The 26,511-nt window shown below is 43.2% G+C and overlaps 1 protein-coding gene across 6 annotated transcripts in view; it reads left to right on the forward strand.

The window, feature by feature from the left end:
• The window catches only part of LOC120796321 (bcl-2-like protein 11), a 55,012-nt gene that overhangs the window by 12,121 nt on the left and 16,380 nt on the right, over window positions 1–26,511 (forward strand). For 2 of the 6 annotated variants that reach the window (XM_040139026.1, XM_040139028.1), the window contains 4 exons: window positions 11,716–11,918; window positions 14,582–15,113; window positions 17,841–18,307; window positions 23,413–23,534. In XM_040139026.1, the coding sequence (XP_039994960.1) occupies window positions 14,719–15,113; window positions 17,841–18,307; window positions 23,413–23,534 (984 nt within the window). In that variant the 5' untranslated portion in view covers window positions 11,716–11,918; window positions 14,582–14,718. Of the gene's footprint in view, window positions 1–11,715; window positions 11,919–14,581; window positions 15,114–16,401; window positions 16,783–17,840; window positions 18,308–23,412; window positions 24,744–26,511 lie in introns of those variants that run through there. The other 4 variants (XM_040139029.1, XR_005708363.1, XM_040139027.1 and 1 more) reach the window with 4 other exon arrangements.

Here is a 26,511-nt window from a genome sequence, read left to right on the forward strand (position 1 = left end):
CTTCGCAGTGGCAGGAGATATCTCCTCTGGTCTGATAACATCTTCGCAGACCAGTTTGTACCAGTTTGCAGCCCGGGCTGCAGTGATCACTCATCTGTTTCATAGCAAATCCACACACACACTTTACAAAACCACAGGAAAGCTGCGCACAGTCATGATACATAGAAAACACCCTGCACATGTCCAGGTCAATCATGTTATTTGTATTGCTGATGAGAGATAAAGTCAGTCACACTGACGTGCAGGACGGTTGGAGTTTAATTTGATTTAATTATTTCTTAAAGGCTCGTTGCAACGTAACAAATGCCGTAGAGTAATGGTTGATCATCTATCATGATTTTGAGATTATGATAAATGATCATGATCTTCCCCAATTTATTAAACGTAGTATGGTGTAATATCGACTGTCGTTGAACAAATGAAGTGCCTCCTGATAACTGCTATATCCGGGTCGGGTTAACAGAGCTGCGTGTGGGTTTATTATGTATGCAGTAATATTTTTGGTGTGTCCATTTGAGTGGGACTAAAAAACCCATCAGGTCCTCCGCAAGGAGAAACACGGAGTGCACCATTTTACTGCCTCTGCTTCTTTCATTCGAATATCTGCATCCTGCCTCATAAAGATCAGATTTTGGGGTTTTTTTAAGGGAGTTTGTGGGGGGTTTTTATGTGCAGGGGTTTGTGCTGCACGAGGCAAGAGCAAGCAAGTGGGAGATATGGGGAGTTAATTCAACGCAGAGCAGAATTCAGAATGCTGCAGTTGGGAAAATCCCATGAGGTCATGTTGACATTAGGTGACTCCTAATTTTAGGGCAGCGTTGCCGTTTGCAGCATGCTCGCTATGTATGTTTTTAAATTTAAAACCTACATGCGTCATGGTTTTTGGTTCTGTTATGGTCTGTAAATGTGCGAAGTGTCATGTTTTCCCAGTGCAAACAGCATTTACAGCTTGAAAAAGTAATGTGTAACTGTGTAACTAAATGTAAATAAGGTACTGACTAAACTTGCATTTGCAGTAAAATAAAGCTTAAAAATTGTAATAAGATTTGAATATGTACAAAAGTCACATGTCCACTGTGTACATTTGCTCTTCTTGCACTCCCTCATTTCCTGTCGCTTTGCTCGAGAACACCCTAGAGCTCTCAGTGTGCTTGAAACTAACTAGTTTGTGCGATGTATCTTCCGACCACGCCTAACGTGAGCAATGTTTACACCTGTTCAGGATGGCCAACGCTCGGGGGTGAGGCGAAAAGCCCCTGCTGTCATTGCCTCCGCCTGGCTGCATCACGCATCGCTCCCCGATCTCTCTCTCTCGTAGTCTTGACGCGGTGAATCGTACAAATGGATTCACGTGGTGAACGTACAATTGTGCTGTCGGGAAAAAAAAGGGGATTCAGGTGCGAATTTTTTGGATAAATTCCCAGCTGTACTGAGTGTTGAACCGGTAGATTCCTCTGTCGTCCCTCACAGGCGTCACCTCACTGGCTTTCTTTGTCTCTGTGGGGCTGATAACATGTAAAGTTGTATTGCATTTTCGACACAAGGCCCTTTTTCATGGAAGACATGTCACAGTAGGATTAGCACATTTGTAAATATTACCGTTAATGATGGCTCAATTTCATTTAGCTGCTTCAGTTTCAGGGTCCTTGTAGTGCTCATGCTGGCTCACTGTCATACTGTCTTGGCTTTGTAGGACACTTGAATAGAGCAGAGCCTTTGTTAATGTTGTAAGTGACATCTGGGTCTAATCTGGGTGTAGCATGTAATTGCATCCAGAATTTTCTGGCATTACTGGAAATGCTCATATGTTGACTAAATCAGAAAGATATGCGCTAAAATATTATAAGAAAGATGTTATTTTTTTGAAATGTTATAATACAGTGTATGTCATATACTAGATATGCTATGTCATAACTATGAATACAGATTTGACAGTGATGTAGTGCGGGGAAAAAAATGTTTATGGTTCAGTAAAGCTGTTGCCAATTTAAAGTTTCATAAAGGGACAAACATGTATGAAAACAGTAGTGTTCAGTAGTTTCACAAAGAATAATCTTTACCAACCAATGTTAGTGCTTAGGACAAACAGAACAGAACAGTTGAAAAAAGTTACAAATATAAATTTATAGAGAGGCAGATGAATTTGACTGAAATTGTTGGGTCATGTGATAATGTCGACAGAAAGTTGTGTGTGCACCTTACAATGTGTTTTTCCACTCTTCGCTTTGACCTCATGCGGCAGTTAAGATACACACACACACACACACACACACACACACACACACACACACACACACACACACACACAGACACAAGCACTGTAGAGACCATCTATTAGAGCAACCATGTCTATTTTTCCGTTTCCTCTGTTCACACTGAGCTGTTGAGGTAGCTCACTAACCACGTGCTTTTCTTTTCCAATAACCAAATTGAATTTCTACTCACAAAACACAGCCCATTGTGTTTCTTTCCCACACCACTGTCAGTTTGAAGATTTGCATGTGTTATGTCCACTGACTGAACAACATAACTAGGCTTTTTTAATGCTGTTGACAAAACAACCTGTTTGTTTTGATGCAGCATTTTAATACAGGTAGATGAGAACTTCACTTAATATACATATATACATATATAAATATATATATATACATATATATATATATATATACATATACATATACATATATATATGCTTTATATATATATATAAAGCTCTGGAAAAAATTAAGAGACCACTGCAAAATTATCAGTTTCTCTGATTTGACTATTTATATGTATATGTTAAAAAAATTAAGTAAAGTAAAATTAACATTTTTGTTTTATTCTATAAACTACTGACAACATTTCTCCCAAATTCCAAATAAAAGTATTGTCCTTTAGAGCATTTATTTGCAGAAAATGACAAATTGTCAAAATAACAAAAAAGACGCAGTGTTTTCAGACCTCAAATAATGCAAAGAAAACAAGTTCATATTCATTTTTAATAAACACAATACTAATGTTTTAACTTAGGAAGAGTTAAGAAATCAATATTTGGTGGAATAACCCTGATTTTCAATCACAGCTTTCGTGCATCTTGGCATGCTCTCCACCAGTCAACATTGCTGTTGAGTGACTTTATGCCACTGCTGGCGCAAAAAGTCAGGCAGCTCAGCTTTGTTTGATGGCTTGTGACCATCCATCTTCCTCTTGATCTCATTCCAGATGTTTTCAGTGGGGTTCAGGTCTGGAGATTGGGCTGGCCATGACAGGGTCTCGATCTGCTGGTCCTTCATCCACACCTTGATTGACCTAGCTGTGTGGCATGGAGCATTGTCCTGCTGGAAAACCAATCGTCGGAGTTGGGTAACATTGTCAGCGCCGAAGGAGGCAAGTTTACTTCCAGGATAATCTTGTACGTGGCTTGATTCATGCGTCCTTCGCAAAGACGCAGCTGCCCGATTCCAGCCTTGCTGAAGAACCCCCAGATCATCACGATCCTCCATCAAATTTCACAGTGGTTGCGAGACACTTGTAGGCCTCTCCAGGTCTCCATCTAACCATTAGACGACCAGGTGTTGGGTAAAGCTGAAAATGGGACTCAGAGAAGATGACCTTACTCCAGTCCTCTATGGTCTTTTTCAAACCTCAGACTGGCTCTTCTTTGCTTGTCATTGATGAAGGGCTTTTTTCTAGCTTTGCACGACTTGGGCCCTGCCCCCAGGAGTCCGTTTCGAACCGTTCTCGCCGTGCACTTCAACCCAGCTGCCATTTGCCATTCTTTTTGTAGATCACTTGATGTCATACTACGGTTGCTGAGTGAAATGCGAATGAGTTGACGGTCATCCCGGTCAGTGGAGAGTCGTTTTCGCCCTCTGCCTGTCTGTGGCTCTTTTGTCCCCAATGTTTGCTGCTTGACCCTGCCCTTATGATCCGCCATCTTAGAAATTTTAAGGATGGAAGCAACCTGACGCTCACCGCATCCCTCTGCCAGTAAAGCCAGAATTGAACCCTTCTTTTCCTCACTCAAACCTGTTCTTTTGGCGTGGTCAATAGTTATTTTTTGATTCCAATTACTTTTGAGGTACTACTAGCACTGTTTTTGCCCTCCATCTAGTCCTATTGCAAGAGGATAGTGATGACCACAGCAGTGGTTGCTATACTTTTACTCGTTAAATAAGATTTGGTTCAGCTGATCACCTAACCAGTACCTCATTAAGTAGAATGAGGTGTGCTTGTGTTGGAATTCAACAGACACTGGAATGGAATGGCTGTCATTCATGTAGAGATGCTGATTTCAGAAAAATTTGCAGTGGTCTCTAAATTTTTTCCAGAGCTGTGTGTGTGTGTGTGTGTGTGTGTGTGTGTGTGTGTGTGTGTGTGTGTGTGTGTGTGTGTGTGTGTGTGTGTGTGTGAGTGTGTGTGTGTGTGTGTGTGTGTGTGTGTGTGTGTGTGTGTATGTGTGTGCGCGTGTGTGTAAGTATGTATATATATATATATATATATATATATATATCTGTGTACGTATGTATGTATGTATGTGTATATGTATGTATGTATGTATGTGTATATGTAGGTATGTGTGTATATATATATATATATATATATATATATGTATGTAGGTATGTGTATATATATATATATATATATATATATATGTATGTAGGTATGTGTATATATATATATATGTATGTATGTATGTATGTTTGTATATATATATGTGTGTGTGTATATATATATATATATATATATATATATATATATATATATATACGGCCAAAATGTGTATGACCTACAGCTCAACTTTAGATTTTAGGCATGGAGCACCTAAAGAGTGAATTTGACACTCATTGCATTTACACACTTCCTCTGACATTTCCACTGCAGTGCACCGCAGGGGAAAGTTGAAACATCAATGAAGCACCTTGGTACACCTCTGAATTTAACTAAGTAAACTGCAGTGCATCTGCATTATTGATAGCAAATGGGAATTAAGGAGCCCTGTCTGATAAAAATGTTTTGAAATTCAATTTTAAGCTGGAGAAATGAGAATCAGAAGCTCGAATCCAGTGAGGATAAACTCTTGCTAACTCTCTTAGCAGTTTTGAAATGTAGGAAGATTGTTCTAAACAGTCGCTATTGGCAGCTTCACTACTACGAGATGATAATGTCATATGAGTGACAATAATGCAGATTAAACGTTGACTCGGAGGTATTATCTCTCTCCAGAGAGTTTTTCAAGTCTGTACAGTCGATTCTCAAGGTGTTTTAACATGATGTGGAATAAATGGCTGCCTGAACAATTACAGCATGTTTTGGAAAATGGTTGGCAGTGAGGTAAAATGAAAGTTCATTTCACCTCACTGCCAACCAACCGGCTGAACCAGGCTAAACCACCATCGTGGTCCACAACTTATTACTACATTGATATTGACACCTTAATATAATGTACCACAGGGTGTCAGTGTTGTTGCGTTTCCCGTTGGACACCAGTGGACATACTTCATACCTCTTTTTACAAAACCAGAACGCTGCTTTGAATGCATGCGCATGCTTTGAAATCAACCAGGCTCAGGGACGTGACGGTGGTATGAAGCTGCAATTGACTTCGATCTAATTTGCCTCAACGTAACTGCACGATCATATACAGTAAGTAGTCAATTAGGTGGAACAGGGAAACTTAATTTTGTTCCCTTGCTATCATAGCAACTGATCAGAATATTTAGTTGCTGAGTGTTTGCCCCGCGGTCCACAGTTGTCAGGATGTTTTAAGCATCGTGCCTAGAGTCTGATTTGTTTTTTCAGCATCAGGCCTGTAGCCAAGGTTTATAGGTTTATACAGTTGTGTGCAAAAGTTTGGGCAAATTGCATATTTTGTGGATTTTTGAAGTGAAGAGAAGTAAATACGACCCCTGCAACAAACAGACATTCAAAATAAGCCTTTATACAAATTTTTAATGCACTGTTACTTTTGATTGCGTGAACTTAAAAAATATGAAAAAAAATAAACGAGTGTGTCATATGCAAATGTTTGGGCACCCTACCTAGTCACTACTTCCCTCCCTCCTTTGGTAGATATTACAGCTTGCACACACTTTTTGTAGCAGCTAATAGTCTTTCTATTATTCTTATTCTTGATTTAGGAATCTCACCCGCTCTTCCAGTAGATCACTTCAAGTTCTGAGATATTTTTAGGCGGTCCTGCGCACACAGAGTGTTTGAGATCTACCCCCCGGGTTTTCAGTGATGTTCAAGGACTGCGAGGGCCGTTCTAGAAGCGTCAGCTTGTGTTTCTTGAGATGGTTCATGGTGGATTTTGAGGTTTTCTCTGGATCATTGTCCTGTTGTAGAAGCCAGCCACTTTTCACTTTCACTTTCTGTTGCCAAGTACTAGTTTCCAAATGAAAGCAAACATTTTTATTCCAAGCATATGATGAGATGGTTGAATCAGATTTATAGTGGCATTGTTAGTTTTTTTTTTGTTGTTGTGCAAATTTGAACAAAAAAATGTGCTGGTGTGCTAGTCGTTAGGGTTCGTTTAATGTGTGAGGACCTGTAGGATAAACAATGTGCTCAGTGGATTCCAACCCAACTCGACAATAGTAAAGGTTTAATTAGCACGATGCATAGCATAAGGTGTGTGTTTGTGTGTGTGTGTGTGTGTGTCAGTGTTTGTATGCACAGGAGTGTGTTTGTCACCACTGTTTGATCACAGCAAAGTGTGAACAACTGTAATACCAGACTGCTGGAACTGATCAACCTGGCCAGTGTACACACACGCGCACGCACACGGCCACGCACACACACACACACACACACACACACACACACACACACACACACACACACACACACACACACACACACACGCACGTACACAAACAAATGCAGCAGTGTCTTTCAGTCAGTATTCAATATGTCCTGTTTCACAGTAGGATACTGAGTGGAACTAAAATGGAGTTCCAGGGACAGCTGTAAGATTAAGATCAAGAGATGTGGCAGATGGAGTGATAGGAAAAAAGGCAATACAAAGAAAAAGGCAGACAGGCAAACACAGAGAGATTAGCCGGGCTTTTAGATTTCAAGTTGTTTCAATGGACATTGTGCCATACATTCAAATAAGCCTCCTCCATTTCTGTGCAGTGGGTTGCAGATCCTGAAACAAAGCAATGTAGTGTGACACAATTTTTTTTTTTTTTTTTTTTTTCAGGCTAGTCAAACTTCTAGTGGCTTAAGGACAACCATCACACAGCAACAGCAACTGTGAATTTCTAATCGACACAGAAGATCTGCGTTGACACTGACACGCGGCGAGGCCCTGCAGCAAACATACCACAACAGCACAGACAGATTTTCCAGCAAACAAATCTAAGTTGGGAATTTTACAATGAACACCACGGAACGTTGTTCTGTTGCTATGACGAGAGCTACACTAATACAGTCTCATGCTGCATCACAATCACGGCAAAGACGGTGACTATGCCTGTGCACAAAAGTGCTTTTTGAGGAATAATGCAACCTGTACATGCTGAAAGTCCATACCGTTGTTTGAAGCTCATCGTTTGAGGTTTTTGCCAGTTTCCCGCGAGGACATCGACACCGATAATGAATTGGTCTCACTAACAAGTATTGTCTGTGTATCCAAAGCCAGATACATTATTGTCCTGTGCCACAGACTTCCGTTGTTGTCCAAAAACTATTAAAGGCCCACCATTGAGCCGCGCTGTCACACTGCGTGACATGTTCCTTCATTACCATGAACATGGGCACGGTAATTTATTTTGAGTAAATCCCACATACACTGTCCTGATGCTGTAAAAACTCACTAGAACACCAAATGTGTATTAACCCTTGTCTTAAGATCATCCCCAGGAAATGCACTATTTACTCCTATTTGAGTAATGTTTGCTAAAAACAACAGTGACCAGCTGTTTAAGGAAATTACTGAGCCTTTTCTGATTGAACTTTTTAACACCTTTAAGCTTTACACGTTCGGTAGAAAGGAATGGGCTTGGAGCTGGATGCCACAGACAGTGTAGGGAAGTCAGAAGTATCAGTATCAAGAGACAGACTAACACATTGTTAGTTTTGGTCTTTTCATGGGATTTGTTGAAAATAAAAAAAAAGAATAGTATAGAGGTATATAGCATAACACCAGCCTTGCATTTCAACAGACTGTCTCCTGGCTTTTTGTCCGCTGAGAAGTTGTCGCCTGCTGCTGTAAGAAGACGCCGATGATCACCACAGCTGCACAGCGAATGAGGTCCTTAAGAGCACAGGTCGGAAAACCCTCTGCTCTTAATTTACGACCGTCTCCAAAGAACTGAACAGCGACGATAAAAAACCCAGAGAGTATATACAACGATTTGATTTCACTTATAACCCCATAGTGTTTGTACTGCTATCGTGAATACAAGAGCTCCACATGAACAGTGTTAATTTAAGAAGTTCCCCCACTGAAATGTTTTTATCCTTTTCTCCCCTTTCTCACACTGGTGTGTGTTCTTCAAAATTAAGTAATAAGATTAAGACATTGATAAGGATTAAAACCTCAATGCGTACTTTTGTACTTTGCAAAACATCATTATAATGAATTCAGGCTCGCATGTGATGCCTTGGCTACGATCAGTTGCAGCCTGGTCTGCAAAAGCCAATAATTGAGTATTTGTTCAAAATCACTCACTTATCCTTAAAACCATGAAAAATGGGAGCAATGGGTGAACATCTCTAATTTCCGTGCACAAGATTCCATATCGGAGAAAAAAAATGCGAGTCATGTGTAAAGAAAAAACATTCAGTTAATAAAAATGACATGGACATGGACAAATGTTGTTTGTGTGTGTGTGTGTGTGTTTGTTTGTGTGTGTGTGTGTGTGTGTGTGTGTGTGTGTGTGTGTGTGTGTGTGTGTGTGTGTGTGTGTGTGTGTGTGTGTGTGTGTGTGTGTGTGTTTGTGTGTGTGTGTGCAACACATAGCTGTGACCTCTCTCAGCATGGTGTTAGGTCTTCAGAGTCACAGTGCTATTGTGTTTTGACCTCTCACATTACAACCAGTCAATATTATTATGGACGTGTGTTTGCGCGCACACACACACACACACACACACACACTATTGGTCCAGGTGGTCAGTATTGTCTTTTTGGTGAAGGAGGGGGGGGTCACGCTTCATCGCATGGGAACTGAATGTAGTCAATATCTGTTTAACACTTGCATGCATACATGCATACACACTTACACGTTCTGTTTTAACACAACTTCAATTAAATTTCAATTAAATCAAACGAATTTGGATTAAGTCATTTTATCAATGATGCATCTACCCTTTTTTTCAGTATTGATTAAAATCCCAATCATTTCCTGGATTAAATGATAAATCGTTTGGTCAGAAGAAAAAAAGAAAAAAAAGGTCCATCATAAGTTTCCAGATCCCAAGGTGATAACTTCAAACCAAAATTCCAAAATCCAAAGAATTTCAATTTACTGACGTAGAAGACTAACAAACCCAGAAAATCTTCACACTCCAGAAGCTGGAACCAGAATGCTTTGACATTGACGCTTAAAAATGCCTCAAAACAACCGATTGATTATCAAAATAGTTGCCAGTAATTTTCTGCCGATCAACTAACCGAGGAATTGTTCAAGATGTAGTATTTGTTTTGACAGTTGCTCTGACAAAATGATCTCAACTCAAGGTCCACTGTCATATCAGTCTTCGCCGGCAAATAGGTTTTGCTCGGTTGCCGTGGAATTGACTGTGTTGTCATATTTGTATGTGGTGATTTGTGATGCATTTTTTACTGTGTTGCACTTAGTAGTAGCAGTTAATCAGTAGTTGACAGTAAGGAGGACCTTAACTGGCTTATATGAGGGAGCTTTTGGTCGGGGGCCAAATTTGTTTTTTCAAGGCTCCCCGGGAGTAATGTGTTTCGGGATCCGGGACTGGTGCGTCCCGGATCCCGAAACCCTCTGAGCTACTGCTCAGAGGGTCGGTCTCCATGTACATCAGGGCTGAGTGTGAACTCGACGTTCATGTGAGTAATCTAGATACGTTTCAGAGGATATGGAAGACATCCTCTGAAGACAATTTGCATAATGTGTGCACATGTTTTTATCCTTTTCATATACAAATCAGTAGCTTAGTCTCCCTCTTTATTATTTCATGATCTCGCTCAACTTACACCTTCCCGATCACTGGTAAAAAATGTATCCATTTAACTAAAGCGCAGGTGTTTCCAAGAACAAAAACAAACGTACTTTTACTAATGTGAACTGAATTGCCCTGTCACTATTAGCAGAATGTGTCCGCCCTAGTGCATGAGGCTCGCTCTCCCAGTAAACCGTGTGCTCAGCAGCCTGACTCACCCATTTTCAATGCTCCGTTGGCTTTCACAACTGGCTGAATAATCGCTAATGACGCCTCTCCTGAGGCAACGCAAGCACGCTGTTGATACATTCGCACCTCTGCTTTATACATTTAGTGCAGTGACAGTAATCGCAACAGTAAAACATAATCTTCCATTTGTTTATTAACGACATTATCGGCAGTGACTGCGGGGGATGCTGTTAACATCTCTCGTTTCTCAGTAAGGAACTCATGGTCAGTGGAGTGGACTGCCACTGTGTCTCTAAAGACTCTGAGAAGTTTCATGGACAAACTGTGAGGTGGTTGTTACCTCTCGTCTGAATTTATCTAGTCATCGTAGGACTGACCCATAGCCGTCGGTTTACTTGTTTGCTCGCAAAATTGCAGGATTGGCACCACAGTCTGATTTACAGCCCTTTATGCTCTATTGTGTTTAATGGCATCTACTGTGGTGAGTACTCTGTAATTACCCTTCATTTCTCTAGGGGCTGCTGAACGATGCCATAAAACTTAAACTTCATTTTCGATGCCTCAGTGGTATCGGGCTCCGACAATGATTTGACTGTTTAAGCAAATTTGCAGAAGAGAGCACAGGCAACCACAAAGATCATTTTAAAGCGAGAGAAACATTTAAATCCACTTGGATAAAACCAACCACGCAGAAAATCCCTCTCTTTCTTATCTTGTCCTCTTCATAAACTTGGCAGAAGTGGTAGTCGATGGGAGTGACAAACATCTTAGTCACATGGACCACCAGGACCCTCCGTTGATGGCAAAATGCGACACTTTCTCTAATGGCATGTTAATTCTGGCTCATGTGTACAAATCCAGTCGGTAGTCTACGCTGTCGATGCAGGTATGAAATTCCAGTACTTTCAAGGAGGAACTGTCTTAGATTCCTGTTTTCCTCAGCCCACAGCGAGCAAGCATTAACATTTCCCCTCGGTATTTTGTTGGGGAAAATTACCTTGGTGGAGGTATTTAAAAATGCTGTGTGGGCCGTCCATTTTTCTCACGGGTCAGGGTGTCTGCAGGTCTGCAGTATCACCCCCCCCCCGTCGTCGTCGCACTATACCGAGCTCCAAACTGCCTGATGTACAGACGGTGAGATAAAAACGGCGGCAGCCAAAGAGAACGCGAGTTGACATTACCCGAGCCAGATACATTACAGCCATTCACACACATTTTCCCACACTCTGAGGAATTGATCCGTATTGATCACATGTAAATGACATTGATTGTCTCGCCCTTTTGTCCGTCTGTATTGATTTGTGTGTGTGTGTGCTTATGTGTGTTTGTCTTTGTGTGAGTCTGTGAGCGTGGGTGTGTGTGTGTGTGTGTGTGTGTGTGTGTGTGTGTGTGTGTGTGAGTGAGTGAGTGAGGGAGACTCCTCTGTGGGTCCTCTGCCCCTGCAGCTGTCGGGAGTCGTCTAGATCCAACCACCCCGCTGCCTCCAGGCACACGCGGCTGAAATCGAGCTCAGTGGGCCTTCCGCTCCCCGCCGGACCCCGCCCACTCGGCCTCTGCCTGCGCCTCAGCGTCACGGAGCCACCACTGCCTGAAATTACGTGAGACTTGTATGTATTTGAGTTGCAGTGATGACACCCTTTCAGTGGAATAGCGGTTCATTAAAAAATACATGCTTTTTATATAGCAGGAGGGAAAAGTCCTATAAACATTGTTAGTCAGTTATTACATCATGCTGTGAAGAAACAGATACAACCGGAGAGATGATTTGTTTTGGGAAATTTACGTGACGTTGTACTGGCCACGTTGAGGTCGTAAATTTATAAGTAATGCCAGTGGTTGCTGACGCCAGAGGAAAGATGTGGGTGTTACCTGAGAACCGATGACTCTGACTCCTCTCCAGCTGCAACGCTTCGGTGACCTGGGTGTTAGAAACCAGGGCCGGGCTTTCGGCTCTCTACATATTCATCCTGTGCATCAGTGGCTTCACATTATGTTCACATTTACACGCAGACAGAAACTAAACAAAAGGCTGCTTGGGGGGGGTGATACCAAATGGGAAAAATACTAACCATGTGACCATGACATTGTGCCTTTTTATCATAATTTTTTTTTTTTGGTAAAATGACTGTATATAACTGTACCAATCAGCAGGGTGTAAGCCAGAGTGTTAGCATGAAGCTCTGGAGTGGGTGATGTACTGGAGATGGAAAAACTTGAGCCGCTCATTTTCTGGACACAAAGCCAAATGCAGTTTAAAAAATGAGAAAACAATCTGTTCACTGGAATTGAAGCTGCTCCGTGAAGCAGGCTTTTCTGGGGATGTTTAGGTCAAGCAGGTCTTCCTCAGGCAAAGGGCCACGCCACTGAATATTTCTTTTTTGATTGAATGGATAATATAGAGTTGACAGAGACAGAGAGGGGGATGAGAAGTGACAAACGCAGGATGGCTATGAATACCCGTCAGTGTTGGTGCCAACATATTCCTGTTCTGTAGTTCCGCAGCGCTGCCTAACCCAGTCACAGTCAGAATAAAAAGTCTGAAACAGGATCGGAATCACACGATCCGCTGAAATAAGCAGTTCTGGAGAGGTTTTGACCAAGAACGAGTGCATCGGTCTTTTCAGCAGATGCTCCAAAACGAAATTTTTCAAGTGACGAAGCCCCCGTAGCATCCGTAGGAAATCTGACTCTTGTCTTTCAGGACCAAAGGAGGAAGTACGGGGATGTAATTATAGAGCGCCACAAAGTCCACAGAGGGAGGAGGTCGGGATGGGTGGATGGGTCAACAAACCACTGGACTTTAACATGGGAGATTGCTGTTTGTTTCCTGTTTCCTACTGGGTTTCTTTTAAGCATGACCGCGGTCATTCCCTGACCCTAACCAAGCTTATCTTCTGCCTAAATCTAACCAAACCTTAACCACAGCGGTTTAAAATCAGACAACAGTTTTACTTTGTAAAAGCTGACGTCCCGTCGATGTAGTGGGGTCAAATCAGAAAATGCTTGTGCGTGTCGCTCAGGAGGGCATGGACCAGCGACGTGTGTTACCGTTTAATTCAGAGGACTTGCTGACTTGGGAATATGTGAAGGACAATACGAAACAACGTGCCCTAATATGTGAACCCAACGGACAAGGAGGCTACAACATGTGGTGGATATAACAGACGCAGCCAAGCCTGTTACTTTCTCTATCAGCCAATCGTATCGATAATAGCACCTCATGACACACACACACACACACACACACACACACACACATGCACATACTGTACTTCACACATAGTGTAAAAATAGTAATAAAACAGTGGAAGGCAGTATAGCCAGCAGAGGCCACTGTATTCTACCAGAAAACAGTCACATATCCAGAGTGTAAAAATACTGTTCACCGAATTCCCTCAGCTTTTCACAAACGCGAGCCTCTCTTTAGAAACGTAAATATGGCATCGGCAGAGGTCTTAAGATGATTCATAACTGCGGTAGTGGCTCATGCCGGGTTCTACTTTCATGCCAACAGTCATAGTACAAGTGTAGGCGTCAGTTTCGTCCAAATTGTGAGTGTCTCAATATCAAACGCGCAGCGGGTCTGCCAGAGTTAGTGTCATATTTAATTTCACGGTGGAGTTTGCGCCTTGCGGAGTTTTGTGCCGTTTTGGAAACAAGTTGGACATAATGGTGGGTTTTAATACTTGAATTACTTCACCATGTTGTCCCAATAGAGAATGATGCCAGAAAAGTTAAAAAAATCTAAAAATTAAATTTCACATGATGAATTTTGACATACAAAGACGCCCTGATGACAGAGACCAATGTAGGAAGAAAAAAAAAAAAATAATAAGAGGAGAAGCCCAGGAATAAGCTTAAGAGTGGTGTGTGTTCGGTTGCTGCCAGAGAAGTCATGACTCCAGGTGGGTCTATTTTCCTGGTCTCCATCATCCAAGCCACTGAGCATTACAGATTCGGGTTAAAAGGATTTATGTTCAATTTATCGCGCTCGAAAATCCAGTTAATTTAGTATCTTTGAGACATCTTCCAGTAGCGTGCGCTTGTGCATATGCTGCACATGCTCAGGATCTGCTTAGAATTAGTTTTTAGCATGTAACTGAGACGCAGCATTAGACGGAGGGAAAGAGACAGCCACAGAGAAGACAGTGAAGGACAGAATGAGTCTAACAGAAGTTGCTTTTTCTTATTTTTATTTTTTAAATTGAGACATCTCCTGCAATCGCTGCCGCTGCTTTTGTTTTGATGCCTTTTATTCTCTGGGTATCAGGACGGTGGAGCATTTAAAGCCAGCGACGTGCCGTGCGACCGACAGGGGGAGACAGACAAAAAGAGAAAAGAGCCGACGGAGAGACCCCACCCAGCAGTAGGTGGATCGTGGTTTGGAGGAGGAGCGCTCATATCAGCATGAGCACAGACAGTACCTTCTGTGGTGTACCAGAGGGAGAGAGGAAGGAAACCTTCTCAGTGCAGACAAAAGAGCGATCAGGAGTTTGTTTACCTCCTTTGGTACAGTGGTTTCCACACGGACGAAGCGGATTATTCAACCATTCCTTCCTCCAACAAACTTCAGCAAAAAAAAAAAACTCTGGGATTTATTTCACTTCTGACTTTCTTTGTTTTTTTGTTTTGCTTTTGGAAGTAAATGTTTTGCTCACTTTGGACCTGTGGATCCTCTCTGGACTTGTATTGATACATTTTTATTTTTTTTTTGGACACATTTATACTGCGGCCAGCTGGACATCGCGTCATTTTCGGGGCCAGCGGTTATGTCCCGCCACTGACATGCACCCTCCGCCCAGGTGAGTTGGGACAGAGGTGTGTTATTGTTGTTGCCGCTGTTGTGTTTTCAATTAAACAGTCACTTTCACAAAAAGCCCGTTTCCCGCTGTTCTTACCGGTATGTCAGTCGTCGCACTGCAGACGGACGCAGTTATTCCTCCTTAATGTTTAATTGCGGTGTTTTTAAAATACAGGAAATTAACGACAGATTTGCTCTTACCTTGTGGCTCGTTCTCACACCGCGAAATGTCACTGTACTACTGAGCAGTGTTGGTCATGCGTAAAAGGTGACTTAAACCGGATTAAATAAACTGCACGGCGCTTTCTTTTCATGCCATAATCCTTCCGATACTCCGGTCGGAGATTAAAGCAACCTTTCCCTACTTCGGGGAAGTTTCCTCTCCCGTTATCGGGAGAGATTTGGGAGAATGTCAGAGCGTTTCACAGTGGTCCTGTGGATTTGCCGGTATGCTTGGCAAGTCGGCGCGCCGGCTTCAGTTCCTTTTATCAGCCCCTTAGCCCATTAGTCGAGCGTAGGCGGCGTTTTACCCGGGATACGGGCTGCGTTGGGTCTAAATGACAGGCTTTGTCATTTAGACCCAGGTCGCGTTGTCTCCAGGGGCCCAGAGGATGAGCTGCATTTTACTTGCCTTCATTTGCTGCACAGAGTGTGCGCATTTTTTAATTTTTTTTTTTTTTTTTGCCGGGCGTTTTGCACTTTTCATCTTTCTAAACAATGCCAAGACTTACACGACGATATGAGGTTTCCCCTCCAACAGAAGAGCCGTTTTTGTTTTTTTGGTCCCTGTGTCAGAAAAACTCTTTGCCTTGTTACGATCGGGTTCACGGGGTTCAGCCGCCTCGCGAGTTCCCTCTCCGTCGCAGGATATGGGTGAGATCGTTAGGGTCCACTCGGACACGTTCACCTGTCGCTCGCCTGGTGTTAACACTGGTGCGCAAGGGGGGCAATCGTCGGAAGGTCACGGAAAGTCTTAATTTTACCACTTTGTCGCTAGTCACGGAGGCTCTGCAAGTGTGCGCGCTGTCCTGCGGGAGGCGCACGCGCACCACTGGGGTTTTCAAGAAGAACGCTACAACTATAGAGAGCACAACGCAGGAGGCACACGCCGTCCACGTGACAGGTGCCGAATTATTTTAATATCTTTGTCTAAATAGTAAAGTGAAACCTTATCGTGTGATCTGAAATTTCAGGGTTTTTTTTTTTTTTTTTTTTTCCTTTTTTTCTTTCTGGTGAGATTATACTGCTCCGTCGTCGCCCACGGAGACAGAAACAGCCGCTTTCTGCATCTTAACACAGTGACGGGGCAAACGTGCTCCTGGACGGATCCCGCGAAACATTTAGCGCCGTGACACCTGATCAAATGCCTCGTTTGGTATTTTTCTGGCGCCGGGGTCGCGGATTTCCCTCCCTTCCCTCCGTCCGCTTTCCCCTCTCGGCGAGGTGACCGCCGGCGCGCTTTCTCGCACATTTCTTTACGTGCAGCCTGGCACGCTTGGTATCCCTCCTCGCAAGCGCTCGGCTCTGCACGGAAACCCACAGGGAAAGTGTGCACGTAGATGAGGCTGGAGGACAGTCCTTTTCGGGTCCAGTTAAAGTGCGGTTGTTATCCATGTTGCTCCGTGCGTAAAAATGCGCAAAAAGCAAAAGGATGACCCTTTCCATCGAAGGTGCGTAAAAGTGTTTGTCGGTACATGGAGACGTGGTGCTACGAACCAGTTGGTTATAATTTTAGGTCATTTTGGCACAGAAGTAGGTCATTGCCGCTGGGAATCCGTGCGCTGAGGAAGCTGCAGTTTAGTCTGGACAAACAGGAAGCGCAGTAACAAAATATAATTTTTAAAGTCTCTGAATGTCGTGTTGAGAGTCTGAATTTTGGCGATTAAAACGGAAAATAAAATAAGTAAGATTTTTTTTTGGTCCTATAAGAATCGTTGTTGTTTTTTTGTTTTTTTTTTGATAAATAAAATGACTTTGCAAAAATAATATCTGCGCAATTTTACCTCGATTCAATTAAGTCCTCGTCAGCTGTCAGTAAGTAGAAATGTCCGATCAAACTAAAAGATTGTTTTGGCTGAAAATGAGATTTCCAGACTGACTCCGGTCGGTTGAGACGGATTTCTTTCAGGCTGTTAGTATGTGACGCAGTTGAAGTTACTCCAGCCGCTTCCTTCATGCCTGACTATTTTTCCCCCACAAGTCAAACAAAGATCTGCTGCAATCAGCAACTTCTGTCAAACAATGGAGACGCACAGGGCGGCCAGTTTGGACAGGAAACCCGGGCTACCGCCTGAACAGGAACACATTCACTGCCCATAAACTAGTCTAAGCCTCACTGCACAACTCCGGGCGCCTCTGTGGGTATCAGCAGCATTGGGAAGTGAGCTAGAATATGGTTAAGTTTCATGGAAGACGAACCGATTGGTCAGTTTGAAGTTGGCACGTCTGCTTAAAAAAAAAAAAAAAAAAGAAAAAGAAAAAAAAGGTCGGCGAGCGAGGGCGAGCCAGTCATCGCGATTCCCTGTGAAATTAATCAGATTTAAATAACGGGAAATCCCGCAGTTCTAGAGGAGAAACGTGAATCTACGAAGTCCAGTCCCGGCGCGGCACTGCGCTGCCACATAGCCAGCTGCTGCAGCTCCAGGTTCAGCAGAGACGCGGGGCTGTAGGTTGTTCGGGCAGAGTGATGAAAGCCCAGGCTGACGGTGCCGCTCTGTTCATCCAACAGACCACCAAACCGGTCCGATGGCTCGACAGCAGTAACGGCAAGCGAGGAGAGCGGCGGCGGCAGCGGCGGCGGCGGCGGCGGCGGCGACCCACCACTCGTCGGTGCAGCTGGAGCCTCGGCGCAAACCTCCCGTTCGAACGACCGAGGCGAGTGGAGCTTTGGCCGCCCCGGCTCCAGCGGAGGAGGAGAGCCGGACTCGCCGCCCCGGTGCAGACTCAATGCCATCTCCCTTCCCGACGGCCTAGGCGTTTTTCAGAAGAGGTCCATATTCAGCTTCCCGCGCCGCTCCTCCAGTGGATATTTCTCCTTCGACGGCGACTCGCTGCCGAGCTCCCCGCTCTCCCCGAGGCCGGCGACGGCCGACCGAGCCACGCAGACTCCGACCCCCTCCGGCCAGGTGATGAAGCACGCCTTGCAGCGCATGGCTGAGGCGCGCGGCGGAGGACCGGGGACGCAGCGGCTGCACGGTGAGCACAGGCACTTTACAACTGGTGATTAATCGCCAGGTGGAATAGGCTGAAAGTTTTCTCTGACGAGTTTGAGGTGACAGTTACAGCGGCACGTAAACGTGTATACAGGCCACGTATCACGTAACATTGATTGAAATTATAAATCTGGTGTGTTTTCTTAAAGAGGCTACTTGAAGTCATCCATATTCTTTGTCTTTTTGCTGCTGCTAACTGATAAAATAATACATCCAGTCAACGAGCTCTCATGTCCTCGAATATCAATTATGCTTAAAAAAAAAACCCAACAACATCCATATTTTTAATCACGCCTGAAATAACCTTTTTTTTTGTCTTCCTCCACTGCTAAATGTTATCACCCAGAATCTGTCTTAACAAGTCGGTAAACTGCGATTCTGAAGTGTAAGTGCCGGAGTGCACGAATGCATCACTGATACCATATTAAAAATACCTGTTGTTTGTGAAAGTTACTGGCCTGAATCAGCCAGCACAAGCTGCTCTGACTCTTTTCACTATGAGATTTAGCTGCTGCTGCTGCTGCTGCTGTGTGGGTGTGCAGCAGAAAATATGAAACCAGATAGGAGTCTAACACAAGCTCCCTGAAGCTTCCTCTGTCAAAGATTTGGGGGTTTGGGCGGGTGGTGGTGGTGGTGGTGGTGGTGGTGAATGTTAACAGTGATAGTCAGAAGATGAACAAAAACATACTCAGGATGTTTTTGTTCTCCCCCTCTTCTCCCAGCAGATCTTACTCATTAGGGGAGACAGAATTTTTTTTTTTTTTTTTTTTCCACTACTCTGTAGTATTTTGCTGCTCTCTCAGATGAGTTAGTCAGTCTCGTGTTTGTTTTCACGTTCTGATTTATTGACTTATACCCAGCATACCTCGCTCCATCGGCCCACAGAGGGAAATCTGACAAATTCAGGCTGAAACCTGCAGTTCTGAAACGCACCAAAATGACTCCTCAGTGCTGCCAAACCCATTTCTGCTGATTCCCATGTTTTCATTCCAAAGTAGTATTGCTCGGCTCTCTGTTGAGTAATGTCTACTGCCTTTGAGTGTGTAAAAGCCTCCAAAACTCCACAGGATACATTTAAACCAAACACACAAGCCTTCTCTCACAGGACGCTCATAACTTATTTGTACAAAGAGTGATGTCCAATACATGTTGGATACAAATTCTGGACAGTGCGGATTCCACTGGGCAAATTAAACCACATCTAGACCTTGACTCTCGCAACTTACATTCACGCAAGTTTCATCCCCACGTCCAAGTCCTAACCCCTAGAGAGGTGATCATATTCATCTGCACGTTTTTTGAGTGCGCACATTTGGTCTCTTGGAGACAAACACAAACATTATGACACTTTATGATGCGCCTTTATGAGGCATCATGAGCAGGGCTTTGTCAGACCTGCTGATGATGGATTGCTTCCTTGGATTTAGAGTTTCCATGGATTCCCGCTGAATCGGATTTACAGGAAGGATGAAGATCTTGATTTCTGACTTGGGTAAAAGGGCCACGCCCAAGTGTGTGTGTGTGTGTGTGTGTGTGTGTGTGTGTGTGCGTGCGTGCGCCATCACAGTGACATTAATAATGCAGCGACTACTCGGTGAAACTGACGGGGGAAAAAAAAAATGTACTTTGACATTTTCACAACTGCCACATCAAACGGTTGCCAGATACAGTAATTCTCCTCGTGAATGTTTTGATTAGCTGACGTAAAATGCTGTGCGAAAGTCATCAATCGATCAGCGTTTCAAAAGCAGTCTGACCTCACAGGCCAAGCAGTATCAAGTGAGTCAAGTCCAACCTTGCATGAAACAAGATTAGAAAAACGAGAGAGACGAGGAGGGGGCTACAGCGGTCTGCTGAACAGATTTTGATTTTTTTTTCATTTTCGAGATTGGAGTCTCGAGACCCAACTGAAAAGTGACTAACTTGAGGCAATTATCAGATTTTGCACCACAAAGGGCTCTGTACAACCGTTTTTCCCACACATGCAGTAGTATTCTCTGAGATCCGTCAACAGTCTTTGATGCCTAAAAGTGGTGCACTTCCCCTTTAAGGAGTTGAAGTGGTGAAGTTGAAGCAAGGAGAGAGTTGGAAGTGTCAGTCGAAGAGCAAGTGATGAAATTCCACTTGTCCCAAGTGCTCACCACTATTTTGATCTTAGACGATTTCATGACAGACACTGGTCCCACATTTCACGCACAAGTCCACCATTGTTCAGCTCGTATTGATGTAGCCGCCAAAGTGTTTGTTGGACATTCCTCACTTCTCACAGCCCGTATCCTGTTTTTATTCCTGTTTATTTAGACACAAAAACAGAACAAAACATGCAAGTCTGTCACCTCCAGCAACAGCGATTTCAAATAGTGCTCCACTGGACTTGTTTATATGAGCACGACCTTAAAAAAAAAAAAAGATTCCTGTTTTTAGCTTTGGCGCTGTAGGCTAAAGTTGCCTATCCCGTTGCTTGGTAATAATCAAAACTGGGCCGTGAGGCTGAGATTTGGCACAAAAAAAAAGGAAAAATACACAAACAACTACCGGAGTGAATCCCCTCACAGTTTTGGTGCAGTGGATGATAAATATGTCCACTATGTAATAACATTGTTCAATCATCCTGATAAGATTTTACTAATTTGTTTTCCTCAAATTCTCCAAATTGAGCAGTCGTTTCAGACGCAGAAACAAAGAGTACTGCTTAGACCTCAGCTTTAACCGCATCCATGCTTATGTGCATTTGTTTTGTTTTGTTTTTGTTTTTCTATTGTGTGTGTTTTTTTTTTTTTACAAGGATGGTGCTGTTTTGTGAGTAAAAAAAGTAATCTACACCTAGGTCTCTGATTTTTTATAATAGCAGTGATTAGCTTTACTGATTGCCTTGTGTCTCTTTAATTCTTTTTCAATGCAGCCAGACAGAAAACATAACAGTCAAAACAGACCTTCACAAATGTCATTCATTAAGTACGGCAATCAAAATAGCCCTCTGTGTGTGTGTGTGTGTGTGTGTGTGTGTGTGTGTGTGTGTGTGTGTGTGTGTGTGTGTAGCAGTCAAAATAGGCCTGCAGGTCTTTTTGTAAGATGCAGACAGAAACCGTTTGCCTCTCATTCAATCCTCAGATAGTACAGATAGGAGATAAACACAAACACACACACACACACACTCATAACAAAATATCTTACATTGTCCTCGATACAAAAAAAGTCTCAGTTATCAAGAATGCCGGTCTGTCCGTGTGAGAGAGCAAGAGAGACAGCCGCGCCGTGACGGCGTGATTACAGCTCCTGTCGTAACACTTCCTCCTCCTGCAGTTTGAAAACTTCCAGAGTCAGTGCAACGGTACATCACTCAGAAAAAGTCAGTTTGTTTTAATTCAGGCAGACAACTCCCGAAAAGCGGGAAGGGTGCTAAAATGGATCATTTGCTTTAAACTATTCAGACAGAAAAACTCAGTCTAGCACACTGATACAACCAACTAACAACTAGCTTAAGCAAGACTGATTCATCTCAGTGCTTCTTTTTTGTTCATACCACTCAGGAAATAACTGAATATGAGCATAAGTTTAACCCTTACTTTCCTGCTGCATCCTCCTCCTTCTATCCGTTAGCATTTGTGCCTTTGCAGTAGGTCGGGCTGCATTCATGTTCTTAACCCACACAGAGGAGACATTTTCAGTCATCTTGGTACAATTATTCAATGTCTGCAGTGTTCAGAAAGGCATCACCGTCACCTGACACCATAATCTGCTCCAACCTACCTTTACATACTAGCTTTTGAGCTTAGACAAATGGGCCAATTTAGTATTACCGTTTGATCGATGGATTACCGCTTTAACACTTCATAGGCTGCAGTGTTTTGTGTAGTCATGAGTTTATACTGCTGTCATGCCCATATCTCCCATCATCGCCACCCCCGTGGATGTTATCGGTGCAGTCAGCAGCATGATGGATTTATTGGAGCACAGCCTCTTTGCTGTATTAGCATCCACGGTATTGGAGGATGTGAGAAATATTAAGTCTGGGTTTCATAACAGCGTGCATGAGTCATAAGCGGAGATCGGTAAGAGGTCAGACCCTTTCATAGTCATATTGTAGTTCAGAGTGAAAATAAAACAGAATAACCACGAAACTACACACACACACGCACACACACACACACACACACACGCAGTCCGTCACCCGGTCAGCCGGTAAAGTGATCTTTCTCTGCATCTTCATGATGACGCCATGCACAGTAAATATTGTGACTCTCTTCCATTAAAATTCATTTTCTTAAAATGCTCTGCTCGCTATCCTTCTAAATTATGAATTGACAAGAAAATAATGAGATGTTTGTCACAGTAAACAAAAGTATAATAATATATAAGGTTTTTTTTTGTTGTTTTTTTATTTTTATTTATTTTTCTTACCTACATGAAAAGGTGCTCTGATTTACATCTCCTCTGTGCTCTTTTATCATATCACTGTGAGTGTGCATTTTCTATAACATCAAATAAACTCAACTGGGCCGAAACTAAACGGAAGTCTCTTCTCTAATACTGTGAACCACCCACTTTCTAAATCGCACTCTGCTTGTCTGTTTGCAGTTTAATTTTCCTCAAAATGTTGCCGCTGATGGGACCTTTTTTTTTTTTTTTTTGGCGATCCGGACACGCATTAATGCAACTGCAACCAGTCTACTGCGTTCATACGTTGGCGGGAAAGCTGGACGTGCACATCGCGTGCGCGTTTCTCAAAAAAAAATCACAAGCGAAGGTTTACGTTAGAGTGTTGTCTGCTCTTCTGCCACGTCTTTACTGTTTTCCATAAGGTCCAAAGACAGATGCTGAATAAGTCAAGCGCGCAGGAACCTAGTTAGACTGTGGTGACTTTGATGTAGTGGCCACAGTCTAAACTGCTGGTCTGGTGATGGGGTGTGGTCAAAACGGGCTTTATTTCATACTCATTTGATGTGTGTGTGCTGATATGTTGCGAGTCTAGTCCCTCTCTGTTGCCGCACACAAAGGTAAAAGTTTGTAACATACGATACATACATACGTAAGTGCTTGTGTGATCATATTAGCAACGTCGTCCTGTTTTTTTCTCCTGTGTTTCAGAAAGTTCTTCCAGCCCCTCTAGCACACGGCGACGAAACGCAGCAGGGGACATGCAGGCGGAGGCAGTCGGACAAGAGCTCCGACGCATTGGAGATGACTTTAATGGAGTCCTCCTGTCAAGGGTCAGTCATCACAGACACTGTGTGTGTGCGTGTGTGTGTGTGTGTGTGTGTGTGTGTGTGTGTGTGTGTGTGGGGTCCAGGTATTACTAATGGTGTATGTTGGGACCTAAATCTGTTGGCACAGTCACATTATGGGGACTTAAAAGCAAGTCTCCATTCCATAAATCTTTAAATTTTAAGGTGAAGACATAGTTTAAGGTTAGGGAAAGGATTAGGGTGAGGCAAGTAGTAGTTATGGTTAAGGTTAGGGTTAAAAGTTTGGAGCTTTTATACTCCATGCGGGTTTCTCGTCGCCGCTAATCAAAGTTCTCAATTTCTCCCGCACATCCGTGTCCGAGTAGTTAGGAGATATCTGATGTGTGCGGAAGGGGGGAAAACCTGCCGCACGGGACCCTTGCAAAGGGGCGTGTCTGCTGGTGTGACGTCACCGTGGCCGCGTGGATCCTCGCTTCCCCCTCGGATGCGTCAAGCATAAATCAAGCTTATGTCATCAGGAAATGAATGTAAGTCACTGTAATGTCCTCTGAAGTCAAGGAGACACAACTGTGCGTGTGTGTGTGCGTGTCTGTGTTTGTGTGAGAAGGGATCTGGGTATAGAGAGCAACCACCAGCAACCACATTTGCGGAGCTCTTGAGCAAAGTGCTAAACAGCTGCAGTAGAGCAGCTCGTTGGATGACAGAAGGAGACTGTGGTTTTTTAACAGAAATAAATGACTTTTATCAAATCCAACCAATTTTCGTTTCTTTTGTGTTTATTGGGATACGGTATTTTAGAAATTTCTTTTAAATCCATGAGTCAGTGTTTATCAAAACGCTTCAGTACAGAAATCAAAACAAAGGCAAATTCAAGTCAAGACAGCAGGTGTTTAACTGTGTGAATGCAAAGCGGGATGCTGCCGAAAATGAGCAATAAGCTCAGGAGGTCAGGCAGTAAAAGAGAGGGGGCAGTATTCAAGGGACAAAAATGTCCCTGAAATACTGCCGTGGGTGATCTGTGGGAGACAGCAACCAGCTGGTTATTTTCATAACAGTCGGGGTGAAAAAAATGAAATGACTTTTGATCAGAAAATAACTAAGCAGACAGCCTAAAGCTGCAGAAAACCCAGATGCCACGGTAACCGCTGCAGTTAAAAAAAACCCTAAAAACAAGAAAACACGAAAACAGCCATATGATACAAAAGAAAAAAAAGCCCCTCGACGGTGGAGGAGCAGTACATGGACTTGTTGTGCGCAGAAGGGGGAAAAGCAGCTCCCTTCTCCTCTATAAAGCCCTCTGCCATTTCCCTCAGTGGGAAAGAAACAAAAGCAAAACTTAGTGGTGCAAATTGGGTGTTTAAATGTGGTGAGACTCAAAGAAGCTCATTGACTGCTCACATTATAGAAGCGGAGCTTAATTGCTCAGCCTCCGTGGCAGCAGTTTAGCTGATTACCTCTTGGCTAGCAGACTGAGGCAGACTAATGTACATGGAGGTGTTTATGAATGCCGGCTCTTTATTGGAAGATGAGAGTTATGTGGCGTTATTGTGCTGAATTAATTAGACGTTACATGCAAATCATCTCCACTTTCCCTACTTGCAGCAATTAAAAGACACAGTAAAGACACGGTTTTATACTTTAAGGTGGAGTGGAGTTTTGGACCACTGGTAGCGCTATGGAGCAATGTTTTGACAAGCAGGTCCCCTTTTTTTGTCTACGATATCAAACACATTCCTGCCACTAGTTTCACACTCTTCTTCTTATTGACTGCTGGCGAAGAAGCATAGTAATGCGCCAGAAAGTATGAGAGATAAAAACTTCAAGCTAGCAAATGTGGATTTGAACATGGCGCGATTTAGAAAAATCTGGAAATCGGGTTGGCAGATGTTTTACGGGGAGGGAAATGCATTCAACGCGTTTGTTAGAACGCAGACGTACACGCGGTGTGTTTGGGCGAGAGACTCTGAATGCAAACGTAGCTTAGAGGCATTTTAGTGCCGCTCAAAAATTTAGAACTAGATTTATTTTTCTATCCTTGCAGCTCCATTTTAAACAGTGACACAGGTGTCTTGAAACACGGGTGAGTCATCCAGCCCAGTTAATCATCTCTGATTAGGACGTGAGATGTAAGTTACAGTAGTCTAATTGTTTCCTTACCGAAGACATAATCCCATTATTTCAGGAAATATAAATCCCGCGAATGCTGCCGTGTACACTTTTTCAGTCAGTCAGTCAGTCAGACGGGGTTTGTTCTAAAGTTGCATAGCTGCAGTAATGAGAGTTCGCTCCCTCTTGGCCTCTGTTTCCTTGGCAACATTTCTGCATGTTGCATCATCACAGTTTTATTTACTCCTCTTTCAAAGAGCAGACCGGAGCTTTGGGAAGCCAGACAGGAAGAGGAAAAGAAATCAGTGCTGGGTTGAGTTCACTTTAATCTCATCAGAGAAACGGATTAAAAAGTAACAATCAGGAAAGGCTGTGACAGCGCTGCTATATCCCAGGGAAGAGCTTAAAATCCTCCCCCAGTGTCTAAAGCTTAATAGCTACAAAGCTACAACTCCACAGCTAAGCAGTCTGATAAGTCTGAAATGTGGTTCTCCCATTGTTTTTAACCTTCTAGCTACTAATGAGCATTAAACAAGAAGACGGTTAACCCTTTCTGCCCTCTTGCTCCTGCATTTTCCCCCCAAACGCACACACAACCTTAACTTAAAAGCCATGAAACCCCTCAAGGGATGTTATTTGAGCGCACTTAAGGTTCCAGCAGTCATCACATTGCTCTGAAACCAGTCATTAACGGAGCTGGGTTACGCATCCATCGTTTAGGTTACGAGTTAGATAAGCATCTGCCTTCTGCATGATCAAATATATTGTCAACATCCTCCTTGAATATTTCACCAAATTAGGCACAAAAGTCAGAGGAGCCAGGAGGTGATTGTCCAACAGCGGTATTACTCAGTGCACTGACATCAGGAAGAACTGAATTCATTCCATGTATATG

This window comes from Xiphias gladius, chromosome 11 (genome assembly GCF_016859285.1).
Source record: "Xiphias gladius isolate SHS-SW01 ecotype Sanya breed wild chromosome 11, ASM1685928v1, whole genome shotgun sequence".
Taxonomy (NCBI): Eukaryota; Metazoa; Chordata; class Actinopteri; order Istiophoriformes; family Xiphiidae; genus Xiphias; species Xiphias gladius.